The sequence below is a fragment of the Ursus americanus genome, chromosome 12 (genome assembly GCF_024610735.1).
Source record: "Ursus americanus isolate L20-20 chromosome 12, mUrsAme1.1.p, whole genome shotgun sequence".
Taxonomy (NCBI): Eukaryota; Metazoa; Chordata; class Mammalia; order Carnivora; family Ursidae; genus Ursus; species Ursus americanus.
In genome coordinates, this window is record NC_142138.1 from 10,603,910 (window position 1) to 10,628,445 (window position 24,536).

General features: G+C 59.1%; 1 protein-coding gene across 1 annotated transcript; it reads left to right on the forward strand.

Moving 5' to 3' along the window:
* The first annotated feature begins 851 nt into the window (after positions 1–851).
* On the forward strand, positions 852–22,747 carry PODN (podocan). The gene is made up of 11 exons (XM_045799513.2): positions 852–982; positions 7,304–7,620; positions 8,845–8,938; positions 10,236–10,300; positions 11,794–11,903; positions 13,053–13,209; positions 13,514–13,629; positions 14,178–14,835; positions 17,748–17,896; positions 19,213–19,426; positions 21,787–22,747. The coding sequence occupies exons 2-10, from the start codon at positions 7,309–7,311 to the stop codon at positions 19,397–19,399; spliced, it is 1,848 nt and encodes a 615-aa protein (XP_045655469.1). The 5' UTR covers positions 852–982; positions 7,304–7,308; the 3' UTR covers positions 19,400–19,426; positions 21,787–22,747.
* Positions 22,748–24,536: the final 1,789 nt, after the last annotated feature.

Here is a 24,536-nt window from a genome sequence, read left to right on the forward strand (position 1 = left end):
CACAGGCCAGAGCAGGTATGGGGAGAGCCTTGTAGAGGCAGTGGAGGTGCCAAGTACCACCTAAACCCAGCCCCACCGCGGTCTACCGCCAAAGCCCCTGGCGCCAAACAGTGTTGCTTCAGCTGCTTGTAGTTAATGCTCCTTTACTTGGAAACGTTTTCAGCTCCTGGGAGCAATATGGTGCCGCGAGGGCTCACTGCCCAACCCCTTTGTTTCCCGGCGACTGAGATCCACATGCACCCTATTCCCAGCCCAATTTGCCGTCCTTCAAGGCTCACCATGCCCTGGGCCCAGGGTCAACGTGGGCGTGGGGGGGAGGTTGTGGGGGAGGGCGGGGAACTTTTCCGGGAAGGGGCCCAGCAGGGTCTTGGCTGGCTGCCCCGTTAGCCACGGCCCAGGACCCCAGGGTGGGAGAGTGATCGGAAAGGTACTCGTGCCTGGAGCGGTTGCAAAATCCTCAGTCATGAGGAAGAAACTGGGCTCAGAGGCACTTGGGTGCCCTCTCCCCTGCCCTCCTTTCAGGTGCTGGGGCTTAAAGGAGGGCCCACTGCGGAAGGCGGGAACTAGGAAGCGTTGCGGGCTAGACACCCCGCCTTCCCAGACTCTTGGTGGGGGTGGGGGGGCGTGGTATGGTGGCCCCGCCGGGGCGGAGAGGGGGAGAGGGGTCGGTGCGGGGGCTCTGCCTCCCCGGGAAGGGGGGCCCGGCCAAGTCCACGCGGGGAGGGGGCAGGCCCTCTCCCCTCCCCGCTCCTGTGGGGACCCTACGCCTGTGTCCGGAGGAGGCTGGCGTCCAGCAGATGCACGCGGTGTGGGGGGGGGGTGGGCGGGGGAGAGGCGGGGAGGAGAAAACCCACAACAAAACTTGCGTCGCCGAGCTCACGGCTCGACTTGAATGGAAGGAGCCCGCGCCCGCGGAGCGCAGCGGAGATTCGGGACAGCGCGGACTGCCGGCGGGGCGCGGCGGGGCGCGGGGGCGCAGCAGGTACCCGGCGCGGGCAGCCGCGCGTGGGCTGGGGGGTCGGGGCCGAGCCTGGGCGGAGGACTCGGACTTCCCCGCCGGGTCCGGACGGCTCCCGCAGCCACCCAGGCGGGGCCGCCGCACTTGCCCCGTAGGTGGGAGCGGTGTGCAGAGTGCGCGGCCGAGAGCTCAACCTCGGCCGTGCGACCCCTCCACGACCGCGACCCGTGCAGGGGCCTTTTCTCACTCCCATCCAGAGGCTGGTCCCGGCCCCCCCTCCCCGCTGCGCACATCTGGAAAGAATCTGAGGGCGGATGGGAGGGGGGAGTGGAAGGACGCGGGCGGGCGACAGAGAATGTGGGGGCAGGTGGAACTGGGGAGGGGCGTGGACCCCTGGACTTAGAGCCCAGACGCGCGTCTTCCTACGTCAGCTCACCCCAGCTAGTTCACCCTTCAAACTGGTTACAGACAGAGAAACTGAGGCCTAGAGAGGGGCCGAGGTATGCTTCCGGAAGGCGCGGACAGGTGTGGCGGAGCCGGCGCGACCACTGCTCAGACCCGCTCACGGCTAGGCTCCCTCGCCCCGCTCCGCGCACTCGCCGAGCCAGAGCTCTCAGCTGGCACCTGGTGTCCGTCTGTCTATCTACGCGGCTGCCTCCCCACGGGGACAGCTGGATGGGGGGGGGGGGCGCGGAGCGCGAGAAGCGAGGTCGGCGCCCTCCCTCTAAAGCGGCGCAAGTCCCAGGTTGTTGGTCCTTGAGCCGCCAGGCTGGGGCGGGGGCTTTAGAATACCTGATAAGCCATCAGGTGGAAGACGAGGTGGCAGCGGCGATCTCCGGGCAGCCGCTGGGTCTCCGGGTGCGAGGCAGCTGCAGCCGGAACTCAAGAAGAGGGGTAGGCGCCGCGCGGCTCTGACCGTCCCTGGTCCCCAGGGCACAGAGGGATGCGCTCCTGGCACTTGGAGTGCATCACGGATCTGTTGAGGCCCCCGCAACCTGAGTGGCTGCTCTTGGGACTTCAGGCCGGCGGGGGAAAGTGAAGTTGTGGTCTAGCGGCTCCAGGAGGCACCACTGCTATGAACCGCGAGAGCCCCTGGGTCGTCATGGCCCCTTTTAGGGCCCGTGGCCCAGTTTACTCGAGCCTCGAGTGCAAGTTAAGAAATGTTAGATTCACATGACTGTTTTCACGAAATTGTGGGAACATACTTTGTTCTTTCTATCTGAATCTTAGGGAAAGGGTGACTAATGGTAGCACCTTTAGGCCTGTCAGTCGGGCATAAGACCGCTGACCATGACCTGTCTGGTACCCTTGATGGCTCCCTATCACCAGCACCTTAGCATAGTGGCTGACACCCTTGGAGGCTTGGACCTCATCCCCTGCCTCATTCTGTTTACCCTTCTGTAAAGGCACCTCTCTCTTCCCCATTCTCACACCGTGCCTTTGCTCATGCCCTTCCCTCTGTCTGGAGTACTTTTCCTTCCTTTGTCCCCCTGGAGAGCTCCTACTCAGCCTTCTAGAGCAGTTGAAGGCTCTGGGCAGGAGTCAGAAGACACAAATTCTAATTCTGGCCTTAACTTCAACATACTAATCTGTAAACTGAGGGGGTCAGACCAGATAATGTTGAAAATCTTTCCCAACTCTGCCTTTCACAAATTCATTTCTTCATTCAGCAAACATTTCCTGAGCACCTACTCCATGCCTGGGGAGTCAGGAAGGGCTTGGCTGAATCTTGCTGGGTGCAGTGGGCCAGGAGTGCTGTGGGAGCGCTGAAGAACTTCCTAGTCTAGTCAGGGCGGAGCAGCAGCTGTCCAGAGCAGGGGCATTTGGATAGCAGTTTGCTGGGGGTGGGCAGCAATGGGCGCCTTTGTGCTTGAGTTTCCTATCTGCAGAGTAGGAAGACTACCTTTTAGTTTGGGGATTTCTGTTAGAGATGGTAAGATGCAGCTGTCTGGGGCCCAGCACAAAGTGGGTGATTAGTGAATTTTTACTGTATTCGAGTGGAGAAGGAAGGTGCTGCTAGGGGCGAAGGATCTGTGTCCTGATTTTGGTCTCCCTTCCCTTTCCTTCTGTTCTTGCCTTAATCCCCCACTTAAGCCCTTCTGGGCCTTGAGGTTTGGTTCCCCATGGGTGGTAGGTGGGGTGAGAGGCAGCAGGTCCCAGGGACTTCCCCAGTAAGAGTAACCCCCGTGTGTGTCGCGCTTGCTTGATGCCAACATCAGATGGACATGTCATTTCATTTCATTTCATCGTCATTAGGACTGCCCAGACTAGTAAACAGAGGCTCAGGCAGTGAAATGACTTGTCCAGACTCACACAGCAGTCAGGAGTGGAACCCATGTCCTTCCGTGGCTAAAGCGTTCCCCTGAGAGAGAGCTCACTCACTGGCCATTTGCTGTCCTCGTGTGTGAATTGTTCCTCACGGGGGGCCTCCTCACTCAGGATGTATAGAGACCAGGGGCCTGCGCTCTGTTCTTCCACACACAGCTCCCAATGTGGCTGTGCACACAGAAGGGGCTTTAGGGGCTAATCTCACTCAGTGCTCTTAGAACAACAACAGTAACAACAAATTCAGACTCGGATGGGCCTTGATGTGCCCAAGGTCACTCAGAAAACCAGGTGGTGGAGCTGAGATTGCCCAGGATCCCAAGGTCCGGAGGAGGAGATGGGACCTTCCAAGCCGGGTCTGTTCTTCCTCCCTCTCCTGTGAATCTGGCTCCTCCTCTCCATCCCAGCACCTCTCTCTGCCCAGACCAGGCTTACTACCCCTCGCCTGTACCATTGCACGGCCTCAGAGAGCTCCCCCCTGGTGCGTCTGTAAAGCCACCTGTGCCACACTCCTGCTCTGCAGTGGTTCCTCATCTTTCCTAAGATCTTAAGATAAGGATCACTCTCCCTAACCTGGCTTCCAAGTCCCTTCGTGGTCTGACTGCCCACCTGCATCACTCCCAGTGCCCAACACCCAACAGACACTCTAGCGAGCCTTGTAGAGGTCACAGATGGGCTCTCTTGCACCTGGGCCTTTGTACCTGTTGACCTCCTTGCTTATGTCACCTTTTCCCTTTTGCCCGATATTCATCCTTCATGGCTAGATAAACATCGCTTCTTCAGAGAAGCCTTCTTGACCCCGGGCGTGGTTAGCTCTCCTCTGGCCCCCTATGGACTCTAGCATCCTTCCATCACACCTCTGATGACACTGGGCTTATACTACTCGGTGTACACCTAGCGTCTATGCCAGCCCTGCCCGATAGAAATAGAACGTGAGCCATAAATGCAAGCCACAGAGGTGATGTGAAGCCACATTAAAAACATAAAATGAAACAGGTAAAATTAATTTTAGTAATTTATTTAACTCAATTATTCAAAATATATAATCAATATAAAAATAAATATTTTATGAGATCATTAATATTAATAATGAGCTATTTTACATCCTTTTTTTGTACTAATCTTTGGAATCCATGTACACTACATTTTACACTTACAGCACCTCTCAATTTAGACTAGCCACATTTCAAGTGCTCAGTAGCCACATGTGGCCACCATATTGGACAGGGCAGGTGTGAGCTTCTTAAGGGCAGGAGCCAAACTCGAGTCGTCTGTCTGGGTCCTTAGTGCCCAGCTGTGCTTGGCCCAAGGAAGGGCCCTAGGCTGGACTCAGCTTCACCACTTCCCAGCTGTGTCACATTGGCCAATCCCCCTCGGGCTTCGGCTCCCTCATCTATAAAGTGATGATGATAACATTTTTCATATGGTTCGTAATGTTAATATAAATTAAGTATTTTTACAGATAGTGTATAGATCTTTACAGACACAAATTAAAGGGGAGGGAGGAAAACCAGCTGGTCCAGTGAGTGCACAGGGTATGTGGGAAGGATCCTTCTCCCTGGCCTCCTGCCCTGATTGATTTGGGGTTTGGGCCTGTGCCCACACTCCCCCTTCCAGGGCCCTGGTCTGGGGTCACACAGACAGGGACGGGGCCTCCAGTCTAATGCGGATGGTTCCAGGGGCTGCAGCCTGCTGAGCTAGTTGGGGGTGGCGGGGGGAGGGTTATAATGTGCATGGGGTGATGGTCTATAGACAGGTTGAGGGTTGATGGCCCATTTGGTGAGGGGATGGGGCAGCAGGGGTGTGGGAGGGTGGGCATAGGGCCGGGCTGCAGCAAGTTACTGCGGCCAGCTGATCCCTGGGGCCCAGGAGCTGTGTGTGTGCGCCAGGCTCCCTGGTTTTCTGCTAGGCCAGTGACTGGGGCCGGACTCTGCTTGGGCCTCCTAGACCTATGTGGTGTCTAACCAGCCTGGATGCTGCCCCTCTCCTCTGTCCTCACACCTTTCTCTCTGGGGCCTCAGAGGGCTCACCCAGTCTGGGGTGGAGGGTGGGGCAGGAGCTATTGTACTGGGCTCTGCTGCCCCCTCCAGACTGAGGGCAGGGAAATTTGCCACCTCATTTGCCAGCACAGGGCTGAGGACAGATGGGACCTCACCTTGGAGAGCTGGCTGAGCCAGCAAGCGAGACAAAGCAGTGTCTGGAACGCCACAATGGCCACAGGGCAGCCAGAATTCGTAGAAGGCCGGAGTCTGCAAAGCTGGAGGTGGGCTGGGGCTGGACTGCAAACACAAGCAGGATTTGGACAAGAGAGGGGAGGAAGCAGGGGGTTCTGGAGTGCGCAGTGCCTACCGATGTTAGTGGTGGGAAGAGCTAATGTTTATTGAGCACTTACGGTGTACAGTGTGTGCCTCTCCCCGACTCTCAGCGTCTTGCCATGAGGGCAGCTGTGGTAACCTCCATGGACAGGTGAGGAAGCCGAGGTTTAGTGGGTGACAAAACTGAGAGCCAGAGCTGACTGCGGCCCCAGCTGTCAGCCTGCAGCGCCCACCTTCCTAACCAGACATCGGCGGCGGCACGCTCCCGGTTTCCCCAGGCCTAGCATTTCAGACCTTCCTAACTGCTGTGTGGACTGTGGTCCCCAGCCTAGTGGCAGGGCGAGGGCCTCAGACGGAGGCATGCCCCCCCCCCCACCAGGCCAAGCGCTTGCCATGGACCTGCGTTTGTGACTGCTGTAGCAGTGAGCAGTGACGGCCACCCCTCATCACCGAGGAGGTGCCAGGTGCTTCCCACCTGTTAACGCGCCGGCTCCTCTGCTCCTCGCAGACGCTGTGGTTTGGGATGTATCGTCTGCATTGTAAGATGGGGAAATAGGCTCAGGGAGGTCAGAGCTGCTAAGTGCTGGAGGGGGACTCAAACTGGGTCCGTGGGACTCTAGAGTCCGTGTACCTGAGCCTCTTACAACTCAGCGTTCCCCAGAGATGTTTGCTAAGTGAGTTTCTGTAAAGAGAGCACCAGGGACCAGCCCAGAGCCGAGCTAGGCCCCTGTGCTGCCTAGAAGATGGGACCCCTGCATCTTCCTCATGGCCTGAGGCCATCCCCAGACCCCCACCCCTGCTGCCCTAGGGGACCGTGCTGGGTAGGGGTCTCTTGCAGGCAGCAGCAGTCATGTGAGCACAGCAGGCTCTGATGAGGCCGGCTGAGGGTGTAAACATCAGGAAGAAGGACTTGGGAGGTCCTGGGGAATGGCAGCAGCTCCATTCAACTGAGGCCTGCTCTGTGCCGGGCCTCGGGCCTGGCGCTGGGCCTCCACCCAGACCCTGAGAGTGGCTCACTGCCCTCTATGGGAGAAAGACACCTTCACGTATTCACAGCCCAACCCAACTCATGCCCACCCTAGGGAACACAGTAGGGGAGAGCCCTGGGGGCAGCTCAGGGTCTTGCCAGGAGATTCTTAGAGAAGTTGCTGACTGCACAAGAGAAGGGGAGGGCATTCCAGGCAGAAGGAACAGCATGTGCAAAGGCCTGGAGAGAGGATCTACTAGGTAGACCTGTATACCTGGGGTAGGGGTATTGGAAGAGAGATGGGGTCAAGTTGAGATCATCCTGGAATGGCAAGCTGAAGAGCTGGGATGCACCCTACTGGTGCTGGCCCACCATGGCCCTGTGGCTCTGGAGGAGGTACAGAGCCTCCCGTCCCGCCTGTGCCAGGGCAGAAGGTGGTCTGTAAAGTCCCAGCCAAGCCACGGTTCATCCCGGGCCTCAGCTTCCCCACCTATGAAGTGGGGGTACAGATTCCTTGGGGCCAGGCCTGGTAAGGGTTGCTGACCTGCCACCGGGGGTAGCCCTGATGATGGGGAGGGGGGTGGAGAAGGGAGGGTAGCAGACAGCAGATCAGATCCGAGCCCAGGACCCCCGAGTAGGCTCTGTCTTGTGCCCAGGGGGGCCCCCTTGTGATTTCTGTGGGCCCTCGCCCCGTGGCTGCTGTACGGACGGCGGAGCCTGACGTGAGCTCTCCCGCAGGTACGATGGCCCGGAGCAGGGCGCTGCTGCTCCTCTTGCTGCTGCCGCCGCAGCTGCAGCTGGGGCCGGCGGGCGCCGTGAGGTCTCCTGGGTTCGGCCGAAGTGGCACCCATAGCCTGAGCCCTGACGAGAATGAATTTGTGGAAGAGGGGCCGGTGTTGGTGCTGAACACCGAGGAGCCGGGGCCTGGCCCAGTCACCATCAACTGCCCCCGAGACTGTGCCTGCTCCCAGGAAGGCGTTGTGGACTGCGGTGGCATCGACCTGCACGAGTTCCCGGGGGACCTGCCTGAGCACACCAACCACCTGTCCCTGCAGGTGACGCGGGCATCGCAACGACCGTCACGGGGGCTGCCCCCTTGCCTTGCAGCTCCTGGCCCCAAGCCCCCTGCCCGCGGTCCCCAGCCCCCGGCTCCCTGACCCCAGACACAGGGTGCTAGGGCACTCCCCGCTCTGACGCCTGGTCACAGAGTACCGTGCTATTACAACGGCATTGCTTTGCTTGGAGGAGTGCGGGCTGAGACCCCGAAGCAGAGTCAGACCCTGTGAGAAACGGACACAGATCCGCCTGGCAGCTGACCCTCTGAATGGACAGGATGCCCCAGACACCATTGTAGGCCAGGAAAATAAGAGAAAGTAGACCCTGAGAGAGCACTTTGGGGGCTCAGAGGCTAGAAGACTCTCTCAGGCTGGAGTACAGGCTAGATTTTGAGAAGTGGGACACAGTGTTCCAGACGGGACTCCGGGAGTGCTCGTGCACCCATGACCAGTTCTGTGTGGCCCAGGAGCCCTGGGGCAGTGGGAGGGGCTGTTGTACACATTCCCAGAGGTCAAGCCCAGTGAAGGAAAGGGACCTGCCCATGGTCACCCAAGCTGATGGGTCCAGGTTAATGGTGGAGGGAGCCCAGGGCTAGGGTAGCCTGTAAGGGAAAGGGACGTTAAGGCAACACTCATTGTTGGTTCAGTCACTCGTTTATTCATAAAATGTCTCCTGGGTACCTCTGGTGCCACGTCAGGTGCTGGGCATGGAGGGAGGACTCGGACAGTCTGTGGGGGAGGCAGAGATCTAAACAGGTAAAGATAACAGATGGAGGCAGAGGACTTGTGCAGTGGGGCCCAGAGCAGCTCCTAATCCAGCCCCCAGTCCCACTCGGGAAGGCTTCTGGAGGAGGTTTTTCCCCCTCAAGAAAGGGAACCAAAAGTAGTTTCTGGCTTGGGGTGGGGAGAATGGGCTGGGGATGCCTGTCACCAAGTAGGAACATGAAGGGAGCAGGTCTGCAGGGGAGATGCACTCCAAGTTTGAACTGTCTATAGATGCCCATGTATGGGCTCCTAGAAGGTGGCACCTGCATGTCTGTTGTGGTCAGTGCTGGGCCTCCCATGCTCAGACCCAGGCCTGGCCCCACCCCAGGTCTGTACCCAAGGGAGGTACCCAACAGAGGGACTGGCTCCTGGGACTGGGGGTGGGGGTGAGCCTCTACTGAGGCAGGAACCCTGGGCCTCTAGTGCGCCCTCCTTACTGCCTTTGTCCCCCACTCCCAGAACAACCAGCTGGAGAAGATCTACCCCCGGGAGCTCTCCAGGTTGCATCGGCTGGAAACTCTGAACCTCCAGAACAACCGCCTGACTTCCCGAGGTGAGCGACCCCCCAGAGCCCAGGCCGGGGGCACCAGGTGGGGGACGGGTGCCCATGGCAAGAGCTCCACCCCGCAGACTCTGGGATATGGAAAACAACAGGGCTGGGCTGGCAGCAGGGCCCCATGGGCAAGGGGCTCCCTGTGGTTGCCTGAGAGCCCCCCTTGCCCCCCCCACCCCCGCCCCAGGTGTGCCTGAGAGCTGGGAGTCGGGTCAGGGGACAGGTGTCAGAGAAGCTTCGATTCCCAGGGTCTTTGGCAGAGACTCGTAGATTCACAGAAGGCCTTTAGAATCAAAGAGCGGTAAAATCCTCCCATTGTAAAAGGTTTTTTTTTTTTTTTCTGGTATGAAAATAATCTATGATTATAACAGAAAATTTGGAAATGTAGAGAATGTAATGGAAAAGAAAAGAAACCCACTCATAATTCTGCCACGTGGTGTTCATCAGTATTGATGTTTCGGTACATTTCTTTCCCCCTTTTAAAAAAACAGCTTTATTGAGGTATAACTTATATACTGTAAGATTAACACAATGTAAAAGTACAATTGGATGTGTTTTGGGAAGATTATACAGTTGTACAACCGTCACCACAGTCTAATCTAGTCTTTTTTTTTTTTTAATTCATAGCTGAGCTTATAGGATAGATAGAACTACTGTAGCTGCTTTGTTCCACCAAGCAGTAAGCACAGCAGCACCAAGCTCTCTCGGTGGCCGTCATTTTACCCCTCGGCAGCAGGGTATTCCCCGGAGGGCCGAGCACAGTTTATGTAACTGTTCCCTCTCCTTAGATACTTGGGTGAGTCCCAGCATCTGAGGGGCTGGGAGCCCGGAACTGAGTGTCAGAGGCCGGCCTAAGGACTGGAGAAGGGCCAGTTTGGCTGCGCTCCCAGCGACAGCCGGGTCCTGACACCACATCTGCCAGCTGGGATATCAGGAGGGTCTCTGACCCCCTCGGGCCGCACCTGAGGGGAGCACTCCTTCCTGGTGGGGAAGGGTGGGGCTGGGTCCTCCGCCCTCGACCTGATGAAGACCCATTCCCACGGGGGTGGCCCCGAGCAGGGGAAGGATCGGTCATTTCTGAGCTCTCTCCACCTGCTCCTCTGGGCTGGCGCCCCTGTGAGCAAGGGGAAAGAAAGGCGGGCTGGGTAGGCCTGCTGGGACTGGTTGGGAAGTGATCAGAATCCGACCCGTCTCAAGAGGGGCGTCCTCCCTAGTCCCGGCAAGTGGGGCGGGCATTGCGCGCTCCCCTGTAGCATCTCCTTAGTCCAGGGCTCTGACAGACGCCTGTCCTTTGAAGGGCTCCCGGAGGAGGCATTTGAGCATCTGACCAACCTCAATTACCTGTACTTGGCCAATAACAAGGTAAAGGGCCCCCTGGTGTCTGGGGCTGAGCTCAGGGGACTTTCACCAGGCCTTTCTCTAGGGTGGCAGCTAGGTCCCCATTGCTGCTCAGACGTGGCCCTGGCAGGACCCCACACTTGAATGCAGGGCATCAGAGTGGCCAGCTAATGAAAACAGAGGCCCAGGCCTTACAGAAGTGTAGGCGGTGCCAGCTTGTCCCCACTAGCAAGGGGGTACTTGGAGCACTTCCTGGAGGAGGTAGCATTTGAGCAGGGCCATGAAGGATAACAGGATTTCAGGCAGGAGCTCTAGGGGAGGCACTGCTAAAGAGACAGCATGGGAAGGGGCACAGAGGCACTCAACTTCAAAATAGTTGGTGTGTCCCAGGGCTCTGTCTGGGCCCCTTCTCTCTGAGCTCTCTCGAGGTGACCCATCCCTTCCCCGGGCTTTAGCACCCATCTGCATCATGGCCATGTCCAGTGGCTGTCCCCAGCCCTCTCTACTCCTCCCACTCGAGACTCAACTCTGAGTCTGAGTCACAAATCCAGGGTGCTTTGCTCACCCATGTCCAGTCCCACTGCAAGCCCTCGGCTCCCCTCTGGCCCTGGGCCACCAGCCTGCACCTGGACAGCCCTGCTTCTTCATTCGCTGCTCCTCCCCAGAGCAGCCAGAGGGACCTTTAAAAATCACGCCTGCTTCTACCCTTCCATCCCCCCTTCCCCAGCTCAGACACTCCCGAGGCTTCACTTTCCGCCCAGAATGAAAGCCATACTTCTCCCTGTGGCTTGTGGTCAGAGGGCCTGTGTGTGGACCTCACAACTCCTGTTCCCACTCACTCCCTCTCTCTACACCAGCCCCCAAACCTGGCAGCCCCCCAGCAGGACCTGCACTCACTGCCCCTGCCCCCACGGGTGCTCTCCCCTCAGATGGCATTAGTGGTGCCTTCATGCCTTAACTGTCCCCTGTTTCCTGAGCACCCAACCCAGTTCTGTCTTCGGTCTGTTTTAACTTGTTACCACTCTCAGATACTTTTGTTCCTTGTTCCCTGTCTTCCCCACTAAGACGCAAGCTTTGGGGGGTGGGGGTGGGGGCATCTCTCTGTTTTGTTCCCTAGGACATGTTCAGCACCTGGAGCCAGGCCTGCAGTGTTGCACACTAAGGGCCTACTGTTGAATGAATGAAGGCTCGACACTGGGCGGGGTGGGGTCTGTCTGGGGGAAGTGTGGGTACTCATGGTGGCTGCGTGGAGGGGCTGTGCTGGGGAGCGATGAGGAGAGAGACCAGCAGGATGGGCAGGGCAGGGCACAGGCCTAGAGGGCTTTGAATGTTCAGGGCTATGGAGAACCATGGAGGTTCTGTTTTTGTGTTATCAGGGGAGTGGGATGGGTTTCCGGTTGAGAAAGATGGCTCTGGTTGCAAGGAAGTGACAAATTGGAGGGGCCCAGATGGCAGCAGGACCCAGAGTCCGCCTCTGCCCTCCATTGGTCTTTCTGCCCCAACTCTTCCCTTTCCAGCTGACCTTGGCACCCCGATTTCTGCCAAACACCCTGATCAGTGTGGACTTCGCTGCCAATTATCTCACCAAGATCTACGGGCTCACCTTCGGCCAGAAGCCAAACTTGAGGTGAGAAGTCAGACAGGGGCCTTGGGCTCTGGCTGGGAAAGAGGGAGGGGCTGAGGCAGACACTCCCTGCCCTGAGCAAGGTGGAGAACCCCCCCCCCACAGGCCCTGGAAGAGGGGCATGGCCGGGCAGTGCAGGCAGGATGCCCCTGGCTCAGCGCTGTGGTGGGGGTGCCTGGGGGCTGCAGGATCTGAAGGCTGAGAGGAGTCCGGCCAGGAGGCAAGGACAGAGAGTGATGTCTGCAGAATCTGGGGAGCTGGGTGGGGGTTTTTCCCAGCCCGTGGGGGAAGGAAGCATCTTCCAACAGGCAGAGCTGGCCCTCACTGAGAGCTGCTTTGGGAGGAGTGAGGCCTCCTAGCAGAGGTGTGTGTGCAGGGCAGGGTGGTGCTGGGGGGTACTGACAACCCCCAGAGCTGCTTCTGTCGCTGAATCTGTCACCTCACTCGATTCTCTCCATCCCCCTGAAGGAGCCAGGGTACGTGGTCCCATCCCACCGATGAAAAGGCTGAGGCCCAAGAGAGGTCACACAGTAGAATAAGTTATATCTTTTGTATTTAGAATGTCGTCTATGTTTAAATATCTTCTATTTCTCTTATTTCTGGTCTTTGCTCCCTCTAGTATGCTAGCTGCATGACGGCAGGGTCTTGTTGGTTGTGTCCACTGCTTATATCTTCAGAGTCCAGAACAGTCCTGGCACATAGGGACACTCACTATATATTTGCTGAATGAATGAGAGGTCACCTCCTCTGAGCCAGGCCCCGTACTGAACACTTGAGACAACGAGGTGGCAGGGATAGTCCCCATCGGCAGGAAGTCCCATAGAACTCAGAGCCAGCTGCGTGGGGCTGCCAGGCAGGGATCCGGGGCTGCCACAGTCGGGGAGGGACTGAGAACCTTAAAGGATATGGAGGAGCACAGACGGGGCGGGTGGGGGGGTGGAATTCTGTTTTTGCCACTGACGTGTGGGGTAGCCTCCGGGGGGTCCCTAGTCTCCTTGGCTGTGTAGGGGGGACTGGATTAGGCGGGGTCTGAGGTTTTTCAAATGGGAAGAGGGTACCCTGGGCCCAGGCCCAACCTGAGCAAGGTCTGAAGGCTCATCAGGTGAGCTGGGGTGGGGGCGGGCAGGTGAGGACCCGCGCCTCATCCCCCAGGTCGGTGTACCTGCACAACAACAAGCTGGCGGATGCCGGGCTGCCGGACAACATGTTCAACGGCTCCAGCAACGTCGAGATCCTCATTCTGTCCAGCAACTTCCTGCGCCATGTACCCAAGCACCTGCCGCCTGCCCTCTATAAGCTGCACCTCAAGGTGGGAGGGAGAGCATGGGGAGGGGCAGCAAAAGAGCAGGGACCTGCAGTGGGGGAAGAGCCCATGTCCACTTAGGCCCAGTGGTGAGGCTGTGGGGCCTTGGGCACAGGCCAGAGGGCACAGTGTCCACTGTGGAGAACGAGGCAGAAGCCCAGGTACCCGGCAGCCCACAGCACATGCAGAGTGCTCCAGGCCCGGGCCTCCTCCCACGGCTCCCTAGCCCCCTCTCCACATCTCGTTCCAAGGCCCTGCCCTCACCCCTGGCTGTCCCTCATGCTCCCCTCCCGGCCATCCCACCCCTCAGAACAACAAGCTGGAGAAGATCCCACCAGGTGCCTTCAGTGAGCTGAGCAACCTGCGTGAGCTTTACCTGCAGAACAACTACCTGACTGATGAGGGCCTGGACAACGAAACCTTCTGGTGAGCCCCGCCTGGGCCCTCCGTGGGAGCGCGGTTCCCGGGAAGCTGCTCGCTGGGCCCACGCAGCCAGGGCCTCTCACATGCACCCCTCGCCCACCTGTCCCTGGCCAGCTTCCTGGAGAAGGAACTTCGGGGCTTGTGCCTCTGCTGACGTTTCTGCCCCAAGAACGAGCGATATGTATAAATAAGGCCAGCCAAAATTCCAGTGAGGCATCATCAGAAGCCCGCTTCTTGGTACAAAGTTGAAACTGGAGTGTACTTGATGAATTTTCACTTTTTAGGCCCAGGGTGGCTACAAAAGGCCTTAAACAATTGGTCTTCAAAGAAGCTCCTTTGTGTCAGAAAGCACGCTAGATTCTTCCTACACCAGTAGAGCGTTGAATCAACCCAAGGAGAGGCTGGAGAGGACTGGGGTCCCCTCGTGGGTCAGCCAGTGGCGGCGCTGGGATGAATTAGACGCAGTGCCCTTGCCGTCTCCCTCGGGAGTAATGGTGGCAACAAGCACCACGTGGGCCTCTGCCAACTGTCCTCGTTCCCTCCCGCCGCAGGAAGCTCTCCAGCCTGGAGTACCTGGATCTGTCCAGCAACAACCTGTCGCGGGTCCCGGCGGGGCTGCCGCGCAGCCTGGTGCTGCTGCACCTGGAGAAGAACGCCATCCGGAGCGTGGACGCCGACGTGCTCACGCCCATCCGCAGCCTCGAGTACCTGCTGCTGCACAGCAACCAGCTGCACGCACGTGGCATCCACCCTCGGGCCTTCCAGGGCCTGAAGCGGCTGCACACGGTGCACCTGTACAACAACGCGCTGGAGCGCGTGCCCAGCGGCCTGCCCCGCCGCGTGCGCACGCTCATGATCCTGCACAACCAGATCACCGGCATCGGCCGCGACGACTTTGCCACCACCTACTTCCTGGAGGAGCTCAACCTCAGCTACAACCGCATCACCAGCCCGCAGGTGCACCGCGATGCCTTCCGCAAGCTGCGCCTGCTGCGCTCGCTGGACCTGTCCGGGAACCGGCTGCACACCTTGCCCCCCGGGCTGCCGCGCAATGTGCATGTGCTGAAGGTCAAGCGCAACGAGCTGGCCGCCCTGGCGCGCGGGGCGCTGGCCGGCATGGCCCAGCTGCGTGAGCTCTACCTCACTGGGAACCGGCTGCGCAGCCGGGCCCTGGGCCCCCGGGCCTGGGCCGACCTTGCCCATCTGCAGGTAAGGGGGAGGGGAAAGGGGCTGGGTCATGCCCCCGTGCAGTGCTGCTGCTGTGGCTCAGCTGAGGGGTGGGGAGGAGGGCTTGGCTGTGGGTGGGGGGCAGCTAGACCAAGGAAACAGTAGGTATGGCTGGCATGCCAGGTGCAGCAGTGAGCGGCTGGTATGGCCAGGCTGAACGCAGCACCTGCAGGGACAGGCTTGAAGAGGGCTGTGGGGACAAGGGGAGGTCATGGCTGCAGGTAGGGGCCCCGGGTCCACCAGGAGGGGGGTGGTGTGTAAAGTCAGTTCAGGGGGCATTGGAGAGTCAAGCTCACCCATCTGAAGGCTCAGGAGCAGGTGGCTGGGAAAGGCTGGGCTTGGGGGAGGGGAAGGCGGCAAGGCCTGGGAGGCAGGCTGACCTCCGGGGTGCGGGGTGCAGGGTGCGGAGGGCTGGGGAGGCTACCTGAGGCATGCTGGGGCTGCTGAGTGGGTGTGGCTGCTGTGGCCACAGTCAGAGTCAGGCGGGGTATCTGGCTGTAAGTGAAAGCTTCCACTCAGTGAGGGCCGAGAGGGAAATTGAGGAGAGGAATCTGGGAGGCAGGGCCTAGGTGGTGCAAGGTCAGGAAGTGCCCCCACTCTGCTGCTCTACAGGGACCCTCCCTTCCCCAGATGCCCCGCCCCCAACTTGCTCCTCCCTCTCTCTCAGAGCTCTGCTCAAGTGTCACCTACTTGGGAGGTCTTCCTTCACCAGCTATCCTCCTCCCCTGCTTTGTTTTCATTCCTAATTGTCATCCCTTCTAGGCCTCAGGTCATCTGACTGCTTGTTTGCAGCTTGCTCTTCCGCTAGAATGAGGCGCAGGCACTTTAGTCTCTTGTGTTCACTGCTGGCCCTGGGGACCTCCATGTGGTAGGCTTACAGTACCTGTATTTTGGGGGAGCCATCAGGAAGAGGATATCTGAGGGGAGTGGAGGGGAGAGCACCCAGAGTGGGGGCAGGATCAGGGTGGGACAGGGGGTAGACAGGCAGCTGGCCCGGCAGGAGCAGCTAGCTGGGGTCTGCCTGGCCCAGGCCCTCGTGGGTTGTCGTCAGGAGCCCAGATCCCATCGTCCTGTCCTCCACACCTGCTCCTCCTCTGCATTTTCTAAGTCTCTGAAGGGGTGCCCACGGGAGACCTGGATGCAGCCCCTGACACCCCCTTTCACACCACCTGCCCCCCAACACCCACTGTTACTGAACTCTGCCAATTCTACCATTGTAGCTCTCAACTCACTTTTTCCCATCCCTACTGCCCATACTCCAAGCCAAGACACCCCCATTTCTCACCTGGACCCCAGCTCCATAGGAGCTCTCCACTCCTACATCCCATGTGCAATTGGTGGGTATCTTGAAAAACATGCACTCACCTTCCACTCCTGCTCAGAACCGTTCCATGGCTCCCCATTGCTCTTAGAACCCAGAGCAGAATCCTTGCCAGTTCTCAGGGCTGGCCTGCCTCTGCTCCCAGCGGAGCTCCTTAGTTTCCCAGGCACCTGGGTGTCACTCATCCTGGCCCCACCGCTGAAGCACAGCTCCCTGGTAACGCCTGCTCACTCAGTCCACAGCCTGTCCCAGGCTTCCACCATGTGCAGACACAGTTGCTTTAGAACTCCTGCCAGGGAGTAAGACAGATGGAGGGTCACTACCCTCCTAGAGCTTGTAATATACCTAGGACTTAAGCCAGGTGTCACCTCCTTCAGGAAGCCCTTGATGATGGGCAGGTGTGGCCTGGGTGAAGTCAGTCAGGGATGAGGTGTCTGGTGGGGGGGTTCTTCCTACAAGCACCTGCCCCCCCCGACCGGTACTCCCCTGACCCAAGGCTGGGTCATGCCACTCCCCTGGGTTCCCTCCACACAGCCCCATTCCACCAGCTGTTGTCAGATTTTGTGTCCACCCCCCGCCCCCCGCAAACCCTAACCTCCAATGGCAGAGGCAGCATCTCATCGGATTCCATATCCCCAGCACCTGTGGGCACTGAAGATGTTTAGAATGAATGAGGAGGTGCCAGAGCTGTGTGGAGGGAACACAGTGGGGAGCAGGCAGCCCTGCTGGGTGGGGAAGGTGACAGGGAGGCTCCCCAAGGTGTGTAATACTTGTTTTCTGGTTGAATCCTGAATCTCGATTCATGGTCCCCAGTTTCCTGACCCCGAACCCCAGCCTGTCGGGGTGAGGAAGGGAGAGTAAAGGTGGCGGAATGCCCCTGTGCCTGCCCAGGTGTGTGTCGCAGGAGCGTGTGCTGATGGCCTGAGGGGAAGGCAGGGACCTGGGCCCATGCACGTCCAGGTCTCCTGCCCACTGCAGGTTTGCTCCTCCCTGCGAAAACCACCCCATTTCCCTGGCCACCTGCTTCCTGCACTCTAGGCATGTGGTGACCCCGAGACTGACCAGCCTAGGACTGGCTGCCATGCCAGGGTCACTGTGGACCTTGAACCCTTGCTCCTGGCCCCTGCCCACAAGGCCTCTGAAGTCCATGAATGAGCAGCCCCACCCATAGGGACCCCCACCCCTACCCTCATCCCAGACTAGTGTGGGAATATTCAAAGACTGGAGGACCCCTGGCCTCTGCCCTTCTGGGGTCTTCAGTCTGATGGGGGTGACAGGCGTGCTAAGGAGGAGGGACTGTGCCACCCAGATATCTTGGCTGTGAATTCACGTGGCAAGGCCGAAGGAGCCGGGTAGGACGTAGTTAAAACGAGGGTTTGGGTTCCAGCTTCATACAGGCCGCGTGGCCTCGGACAGATCCCTTAACCTCTCTGAGCCTCTGTTTCCCCTCCTGGAAAATGGGGATAGTTCTAGATCCCACCTACCAGGGTTATCCTAAGATTTAGATAGGCCAGGGGTGGGTGGGGTCTTCGCGCGCTGTTAAGTGCTCTGACTCCCCCGGTCACTCATACAGCTGCTGGACATCGCTGGGAACCAGCTCACAGAGATCCCTGAGGGGCTCCCCGAGTCACTCGAGTACCTGTACCTCCAGAACAACAAGATTAGCGCCGTGCCCGCCAACGCTTTTGACTCCACGCCCAACCTCAAAGGGATCTTCCTCAGGTAGGAAGGCCCCCGGGGCGCTGCACGGGCCCCCGGGTCGGCCTGGCTCTAGCAGGATAGCTGAGGTGTACAGGAACAGCTTGCGGGTCGAGGTGGGCGTTGGAAGCCTGGCTTCACTGCTGACTGGCTGTGTGACCCTGGGTACATCCCAGAACCCCCTCAGCCTCTGTTTCCTCGGCTCTCAAGGGTGGGGACCATCCTGGCCAGGCCTGGTGAGGTTTATAGGTTTGTAAAAGGGCTTCAGAGACTTTAACAAGCCGTGCACGTGGGCATTATTGATGCTACCATGCAGGGAGGGGTACCGGAGGGCACGGGTGACTGCTGTGCCCAGGGCTGGCCGGGATTGAGCCTGGGCCTCAGATCCAGAACAGCAGATGGCAGATGTTCAGGTCCTCGCTGAGCTGTGGGGGTTTAGAATGATTTTTTTTTCCTAGGGGAGAGAGGGAGAGAGGGAGGAAGGGGGGAGAGGGGAAGAGGGAGAGGGAGAGAGAGAATCTTAAGCACGCACAGCGTGGAGCCAGAGATGGGGCTTGATCTCACGACCTTGAAATCATGACCTGAGCCAAAATCAAGAGTTGGATGCTTAAGCAACTGAGCCACCCAGGAGCCCCTAGAATGATTCTAATAGGGGAGCCAGCTCCCCAGGAAATGAGGAACTTTGGTACAGAGGAGTCAGGGTGGTTCTTCCCAACATCCTACCTAACCACCCCCTCGACTCAGAGAGAAGGGGCAGATTCGAGAAGACAGAATGCACACCTCCAGGAGATTGATGGCCCAGCAGGCCCCAGGCTAGGCTGGGGTAGAGTGTGACCTATGCCTTGGCTCCTGTGGGGGACTAAGACCCAAAGAGTTTAGGGGGCCTGATGTCAGAGCCCAGCCTCTGATTCCCCTCAGCCCGAGTGTGTCCCTGGCCCAGCTTGACCCTGGCCTTGCCTGTGGGCCACTCCACACCAGGCTCCAGGGTAACCCTAGGCTGGCAACCCTGGAGCCCCAGGCCTTGGGGTTAATCCCAGAGGGAGGTAATCCCAGGCAGAGAGGAGGCGCCCACCTCTGCCACTCCCAAATCTTGGAGCATTTGCAGATGGGGGCCTGCCCCTTGCTGTAGAAGATGAGTGGCCTGGGGTCCGCCCCTGCCCCCCCTCAAGCTGTAGCCACACTGAACTGCTGGGACTTTTCATGATGCATCTTGCTTCTCAGCACTGCTCCCCTCCCTGCCCCACACCCCTTCTGTGCTCCCGTTTCCCTGCTGGGGTGGGTGGGAGTGGAGACTCTGAGGGTCAGGCCTCTGGCACTGACCACGCATGGCGGCCGCACAGGTTTAACAAGCTGGCTGTGGGCTCCGTGGTGGAAAGTGCCTTCCGGAGGCTGAAGCACCTACAGGTCTTGGACATAGAAGGCAACTTTGAGTTTGGTGACGTTTCCAAGGACCGGGGCCGGTTGGAGGAGGAAGAGGATGAGGAAGATGAGGAGGACAACGATGAAGAGGATGAGGAAAGGCGATAGTGACTGGGTGAACCGGATGTGACATAGGTAGGTGGTCTGTGTGGGGCGCACTGACCTCTCCCCACCTGTGTCCTGTCCTCGACTCCAGTATGGGCCCTGGGTGAGCGGCTGGCAGGCTTGTGGGAGGCCGGCACAGGCCAGGGGACTCTCCAGGGCAATGAGTGCCCTGATGGGACATGCGCAGGGGCTGGGTCAGTGGAAGCAGGGAATGGATGTGGGGGCCCACGGGGAGGGTACTGCTGTAAGCCAAGCCGCCGTTGATGGGGGAGGCAGTGAGGAGGCAGAGAAGCAGATGGCCTGAAGGGGGTTGGGGAGGGATAAGCAGACTCCAGAGGCCAGAGTCGTCCTGGTCCTGCTGGGCATGAGGTGAGGGAGAAGACAAGCCTCCAGACTAGCTTGGGATCCCAGGCGATGATAGTACTGAGGGAGCAGATTTGTTAGGTGGTAGGAATGTTGAGTTAGATAGGCCTGGGGGGTGCTCAGGCAGCTGCCCAGGGGTGGGCCAGATATGTGGGTCTGGGGCTGGAGAGTGAGGTTTGGGCTGAAGATGGGGGTCCAGCCATCATTAGCCTGGAAATAGTCATGAGGTCACAGGAGGCTTGGGGAGCTTGGCCACCTGCAAGGGAGCCTGCAGAAGGGGCTGGAGGGAAGCAGCAGGGGAAGGAGGTAGGAAAACCCCAGGCAGTCAGAGGGAGATTATGCGCATGTGCAAAACAAACACCCCACATGTGCACACGGTGCACCAACACACACGGACCCATGCTCACACATGTCTAAACGTGCATACACTCGCACAGAGCACACACTTGCAGAACGCATAGTGCGCACAGACACACGTGCACGTGCTCCACGGAACATTCGCAGGTGCAGAACACGTACGTGCGTGCACACACATGGAGGACGCGTGCATGTGACTACACATTGTGTCTCCATGCACAAGGCCCTTTTAGAGAGAGCAGCTGAGTCAGTGCTGCTGAAAGGCAGGTGGAGGGAGTCCTGTCAAGGACCCACCCGATATGTCCACAAGGAGCTCGGCTGTGACCTTGTGGGGGAGTGACCTCAAGGGCAGTGGGGGTGGAGAAAGGAGCTGACAAGGAGAGGACCCATGGAGCGTACACACCTCTATCAAGAAGTTTGGCGGTGAAGAGATAAGAGGGTGGCAGGGGAAGGGGGTGCAAAGTTTCAGGTGGGGCTCCATATACCTTGTGCCCTTCTCAGAAACAGAGCAGGTTGAAGTGTTGATGGGGAGGGGCTGGCCTGGATGGGGGGGTTAAAGATGTGAGAGAGGAGAGCAGGGCAAAGCTAGCCCCGTGGTGATAGTAGGAGCGACTGGCTTTGGCAGGAGGGTCAGTGCTTCCACGGGGGTGGGAGGGACAGAGGACCGAGTGGCTGCAGTCTCACACAGGTTAGTGGCTTGGCGGCTGGACACGAAGTCGCATCAGCCCGATGCCTTCAGCCTTCTGTTTTCTCCGTGCAGCAGGAGGTGCTCAGCTGACCGGGGTGGGTGTGGAGAAGATGGGCCATTGGATCCATCCATGGCGGGGGTTTTGGCCAGGTGTGTGGGACAGAAGGGTAAGGAACAAGGATGTTGAGGGTATTGGCAAGAGAATGGCTGCAGTCGTGGACCCCGGGGGTCAGTCTGGGAAGGGAAGGAGGTATAGACAAGAGGGTGGGTGGGTAGGGCCTCTGGAGAGAGACGTTGGAGAGTGAGCACGGTGCGGTGAGTCACCGGGAGGAGAGGTGTGGTCAGACTGAGCTGAGCTGGGGGGTCATGGGGTCAGGCTGTGGCCATGGGAAGGGGCCCCTGGGCCACTGTTAGGACACTGACTTAAAGTAAGGGCTTGGGTCAGAGGGGAGACTGCAGGGTGGTGGTAAGGACCCCATGGGTGGATGCAGAGGGAGGTGGGGCTGACAGAAGGATGCACATGGGGTCGTTATCCTAGCTTGGAGAACAGGCCCCGAGGCCGTGCTTGGGAGTCCCCTTCCTCTGCTGCGGGGGCCCAGGGGGATGAAGGTGGAGACCTCCTCTCTAGGCACTGTTGTCAGACAAAGCCGGGGGTCAGGGATAGGGGTGAACAGCTGTTCAGTGAGGATGCTATGGCCCTCCTGAGGGGGCTATGGAGTCCTGGGATGGGAGAGAATCTGCCCCATCTGGAGGATATTGGCCTCGGGCAGGTCTGTTGGGCGGGGGATCCTGGGAGAGGCCCTGGGAAGTTAGCATGAACACCTCCCAGTGGGTGGCCTGCTGGCTCTGGGCCCCCAGGGGCAACTCCCCCTCCCGCCTGTAGTGGCCTGGCCCTCCCAGAGTCCCCTCAGGGGACCCCCTAGCTCAAGCCCACCTCCCCAAAGCTGGCAGGTCTGCCCCTGACCCTTCCACGTTTCTGCAGGACAACGGACCGCTGGACCCCTTTCTGCAGCACGTACCTGTGCCTGGTGAGCCCTGGTCTGCCATGCTCACAGGCGCACCCAGGGCTGCCCCCACCAGCCCCCGCTGCCCGCCGCCACCACACAGGCTGAGCACAGTCGCCCCGCCCCGTCTGTTCCCGCAGCGTCCCTCAGCCACACATGGGCAGGCACCACGGCGCGCCCACACACTGCCGTCTGCACGGCACCCATGGAACAGTTCCACTCCCCACCCAGGCCCTCCAGCACCATCATGCCCCCAGACTCATGCAGACTCAGGGAAGGGTCTGACCCTGCCCTGGCACCCATGGGTGCCTGCTCCCTTCACCACGGACCCATGTGTACTCACACACACACACACACACACACACACACACACACACACACACGAGTCACATGCAAACAGCCCTCTGTGGCCTCTGCCACTGACACATCTTGCCCCAGCCAGAACTGGCCAGAACAGCTTGCCATCTGCTCAGCCATCTGTCCGTCCATCCCCTGGAGAAGACAGAGTTATCTTGGTGCTCTCTGTGGCCAGGGGCCCGCCACCCTCGAACTCCCAGAAGCTGACCGTTGTTCCTCTTCCTCTCATTGGGACTGCTGCCCTGGCCTGCCTGCCCCGACCCCCGCTGCTGGGGGTCACTCCCTGCATGCCCTGGCCGGCCACAGGCGCATCTTTGATGGAAATCCCATTGAGGCCCAAGGGGAAGCTTCCTGAGGCAGCTGGGGCCTGGGGCAGGAGTGCGGTGGAGGGGCAGGGCCCAGCAAGGAGGGAGGAAGGGCCCAGCTGCCCTGGTGACATACCTTTTTTATTCTTTGGGCCTGGGGGGAGTTCTGGGTGTCTTTGGACTTGGAATTCTTTTTAAGAAAAAAAATGATAAACCCTCAAAGCTGATTTTTCTTGTTACAGAAAAACTAATATAAAAGCATTACCCTTTTCTGGCAGCCTGTGGCCGTGTCTGTGTGTGCTTCCTGCCAGGTGCTGGGCCAGTGCCCGGCTGGGGGTGGGCAGGACACCAGCACCTCAGGGCCTGTCCAGACCGGCAGGAGTCAGCGCCGAGTTCAGTTGTTGGGCCCACAAGTCATCTCACAGGCAGAGGCCCAGGGGTGTGGGGTTTAGTTATAGGTAAGGAGGCCTGGAGGCATGTGCGGCCCATCTGCTGGGTGGGGGTCGGCAGGTCCGGCCAGGACCCCCACGTGGGGCTTGTGAGCTCACTCTGCACTTCCAGAGGCTGAGCGTCTGAGCAAAGGACCTCCTGGCTTTGGACTGCTCAGGCTTACCCGGAGGACCGCCTGTGCACTGAGCAGGCATCACTGATGGGGGTGTCCCCAGGACGGCTGGCGTGGAAAGGGCTTGAAGGCAGGCCCGAGAGCTAGAGCGGAGTCTCCTTGGGGGCCCAGGTCTTTGCAGGCCTGCCTGGGGAAGAAGTGACAGACATGCCTAGTGCTCCCACCACCCCCAGCAGGGCCAGAGCTGGAACTGGGAGGGGCAGCACCCGGCTCAGAACAAAGAAGGAACTCTGACGAGCAGAGCCGCCCCACAGTGGATGAGACACCCAGGGAGCAGTGCCTTTCCACTCCTGGAGGTGTGTAAGCACGCTCCTGATGAGCCCAGTAAAGAGCAGATTCCTGCCTTGGGGTGGGCCAGGCTCCATTGCTCAAAGGGCCTTAGAGATGTAACAGGGGGGAGAGATGTTTAAGCCAGTCCACAGGATTGTGGGAATGACTGATAGATTGACCTCCGACCTCTCTTCAGTGATTAGGCCTTAATGAAGTAAGGATGTTCCCATAACAGACCCATTGGCCGCTGGCCCTGCAGTGGAACGGGGTTCCTAGGATCAGGGCCCTTCCTGGACTCCTCAGACTATAGCCCTGGGAGGAGGATAGGAAGTCGTTCAGGAGTGGGGGCTGGGAGGGCAAGTGCCCTCCTGAGTCTCTGAGTGACTTTGGGATGCCCATCCCCTCCCCCCGCTTCAGTGTCTCCTGGGGCTCCTCTGTGTAAGACCCTAGAGCTGCATCTTCTCCCCAGAGCACATTCAGAATAGGCTGTGGGGCCAGGGCTCTTCTGTGTCCCCTGTGAGCCTCCTGGAGGCACCCTGGGGCTGCGGAGAGTGAGGGAGAGAGTCTGGAAATGTCTTTGGGCGCATCCCCTCCTGAAAGCAAAGCATTCACCAAAGGGAGCCAGACTATTCAAGGAAATTTGTCGCTTTTGTGGGGACTGATCGCAGTGGTCTATCCACACAGGGGCTGTGGAGCAGGCCCCCAGGTAAGCCGATTCATATTCTGTCTCTTGCATATGACAGCTCAGACAGGCCTGGCTTCATTCCAGCCCCCAGGACAGGCTCGTTTGCACTCTGGCTGCCCAGGCAGGCCTGTCCACACACCGCCAGGCCAGCTAGACTTGTCTATCCTCTGGCTACATGGACAGGCCTGACCCTACATGGGCTGCCCAGTTGGGCCAGTCTGCACTGCGACAGCCCGTATTAGCTCAATAAAGAAACGCTGGCCAGGGTATGGTCACTATGCCCACAAGACTTGAAAAACAAAATACTTTTATTTAGTTATCATTGAATTTGCAAACACAGAAAGGAATGGAAATCTAACACCACTTCATCACACAGGCTTGTAGAGAGGGCTGACCCCAGGGCTCCACGGGCAGCTTGATCAGAGCATCCCAGGCCGGCCTGCCTCCCCAGTCCTGGCTGGCCCACCTATCTGTGGGAGGCTGGTCCAG

What these genes read in the sequence shown, in the direction of transcription:
- PODN (XM_045799513.2), top strand. Translation starts at nt 7,309, where the DNA reads ATGGCCCGGAGCAGGGCGCTGCTGCTCCTCTTGCTGCTGCCGCCGCAG. An exon ending in TGTACTTGGCCAATAACAAG is followed by an intron (nt 10,301 to 11,793) that starts GTAAAGGGCCCC and finishes TTCCCTTTCCAG; the next exon opens with CTGACCTTGGCACCCCGATT. An exon ending in TCTATAAGCTGCACCTCAAG is followed by an intron (nt 13,210 to 13,513) that starts GTGGGAGGGAGA and finishes CCCACCCCTCAG; the next exon opens with AACAACAAGCTGGAGAAGAT.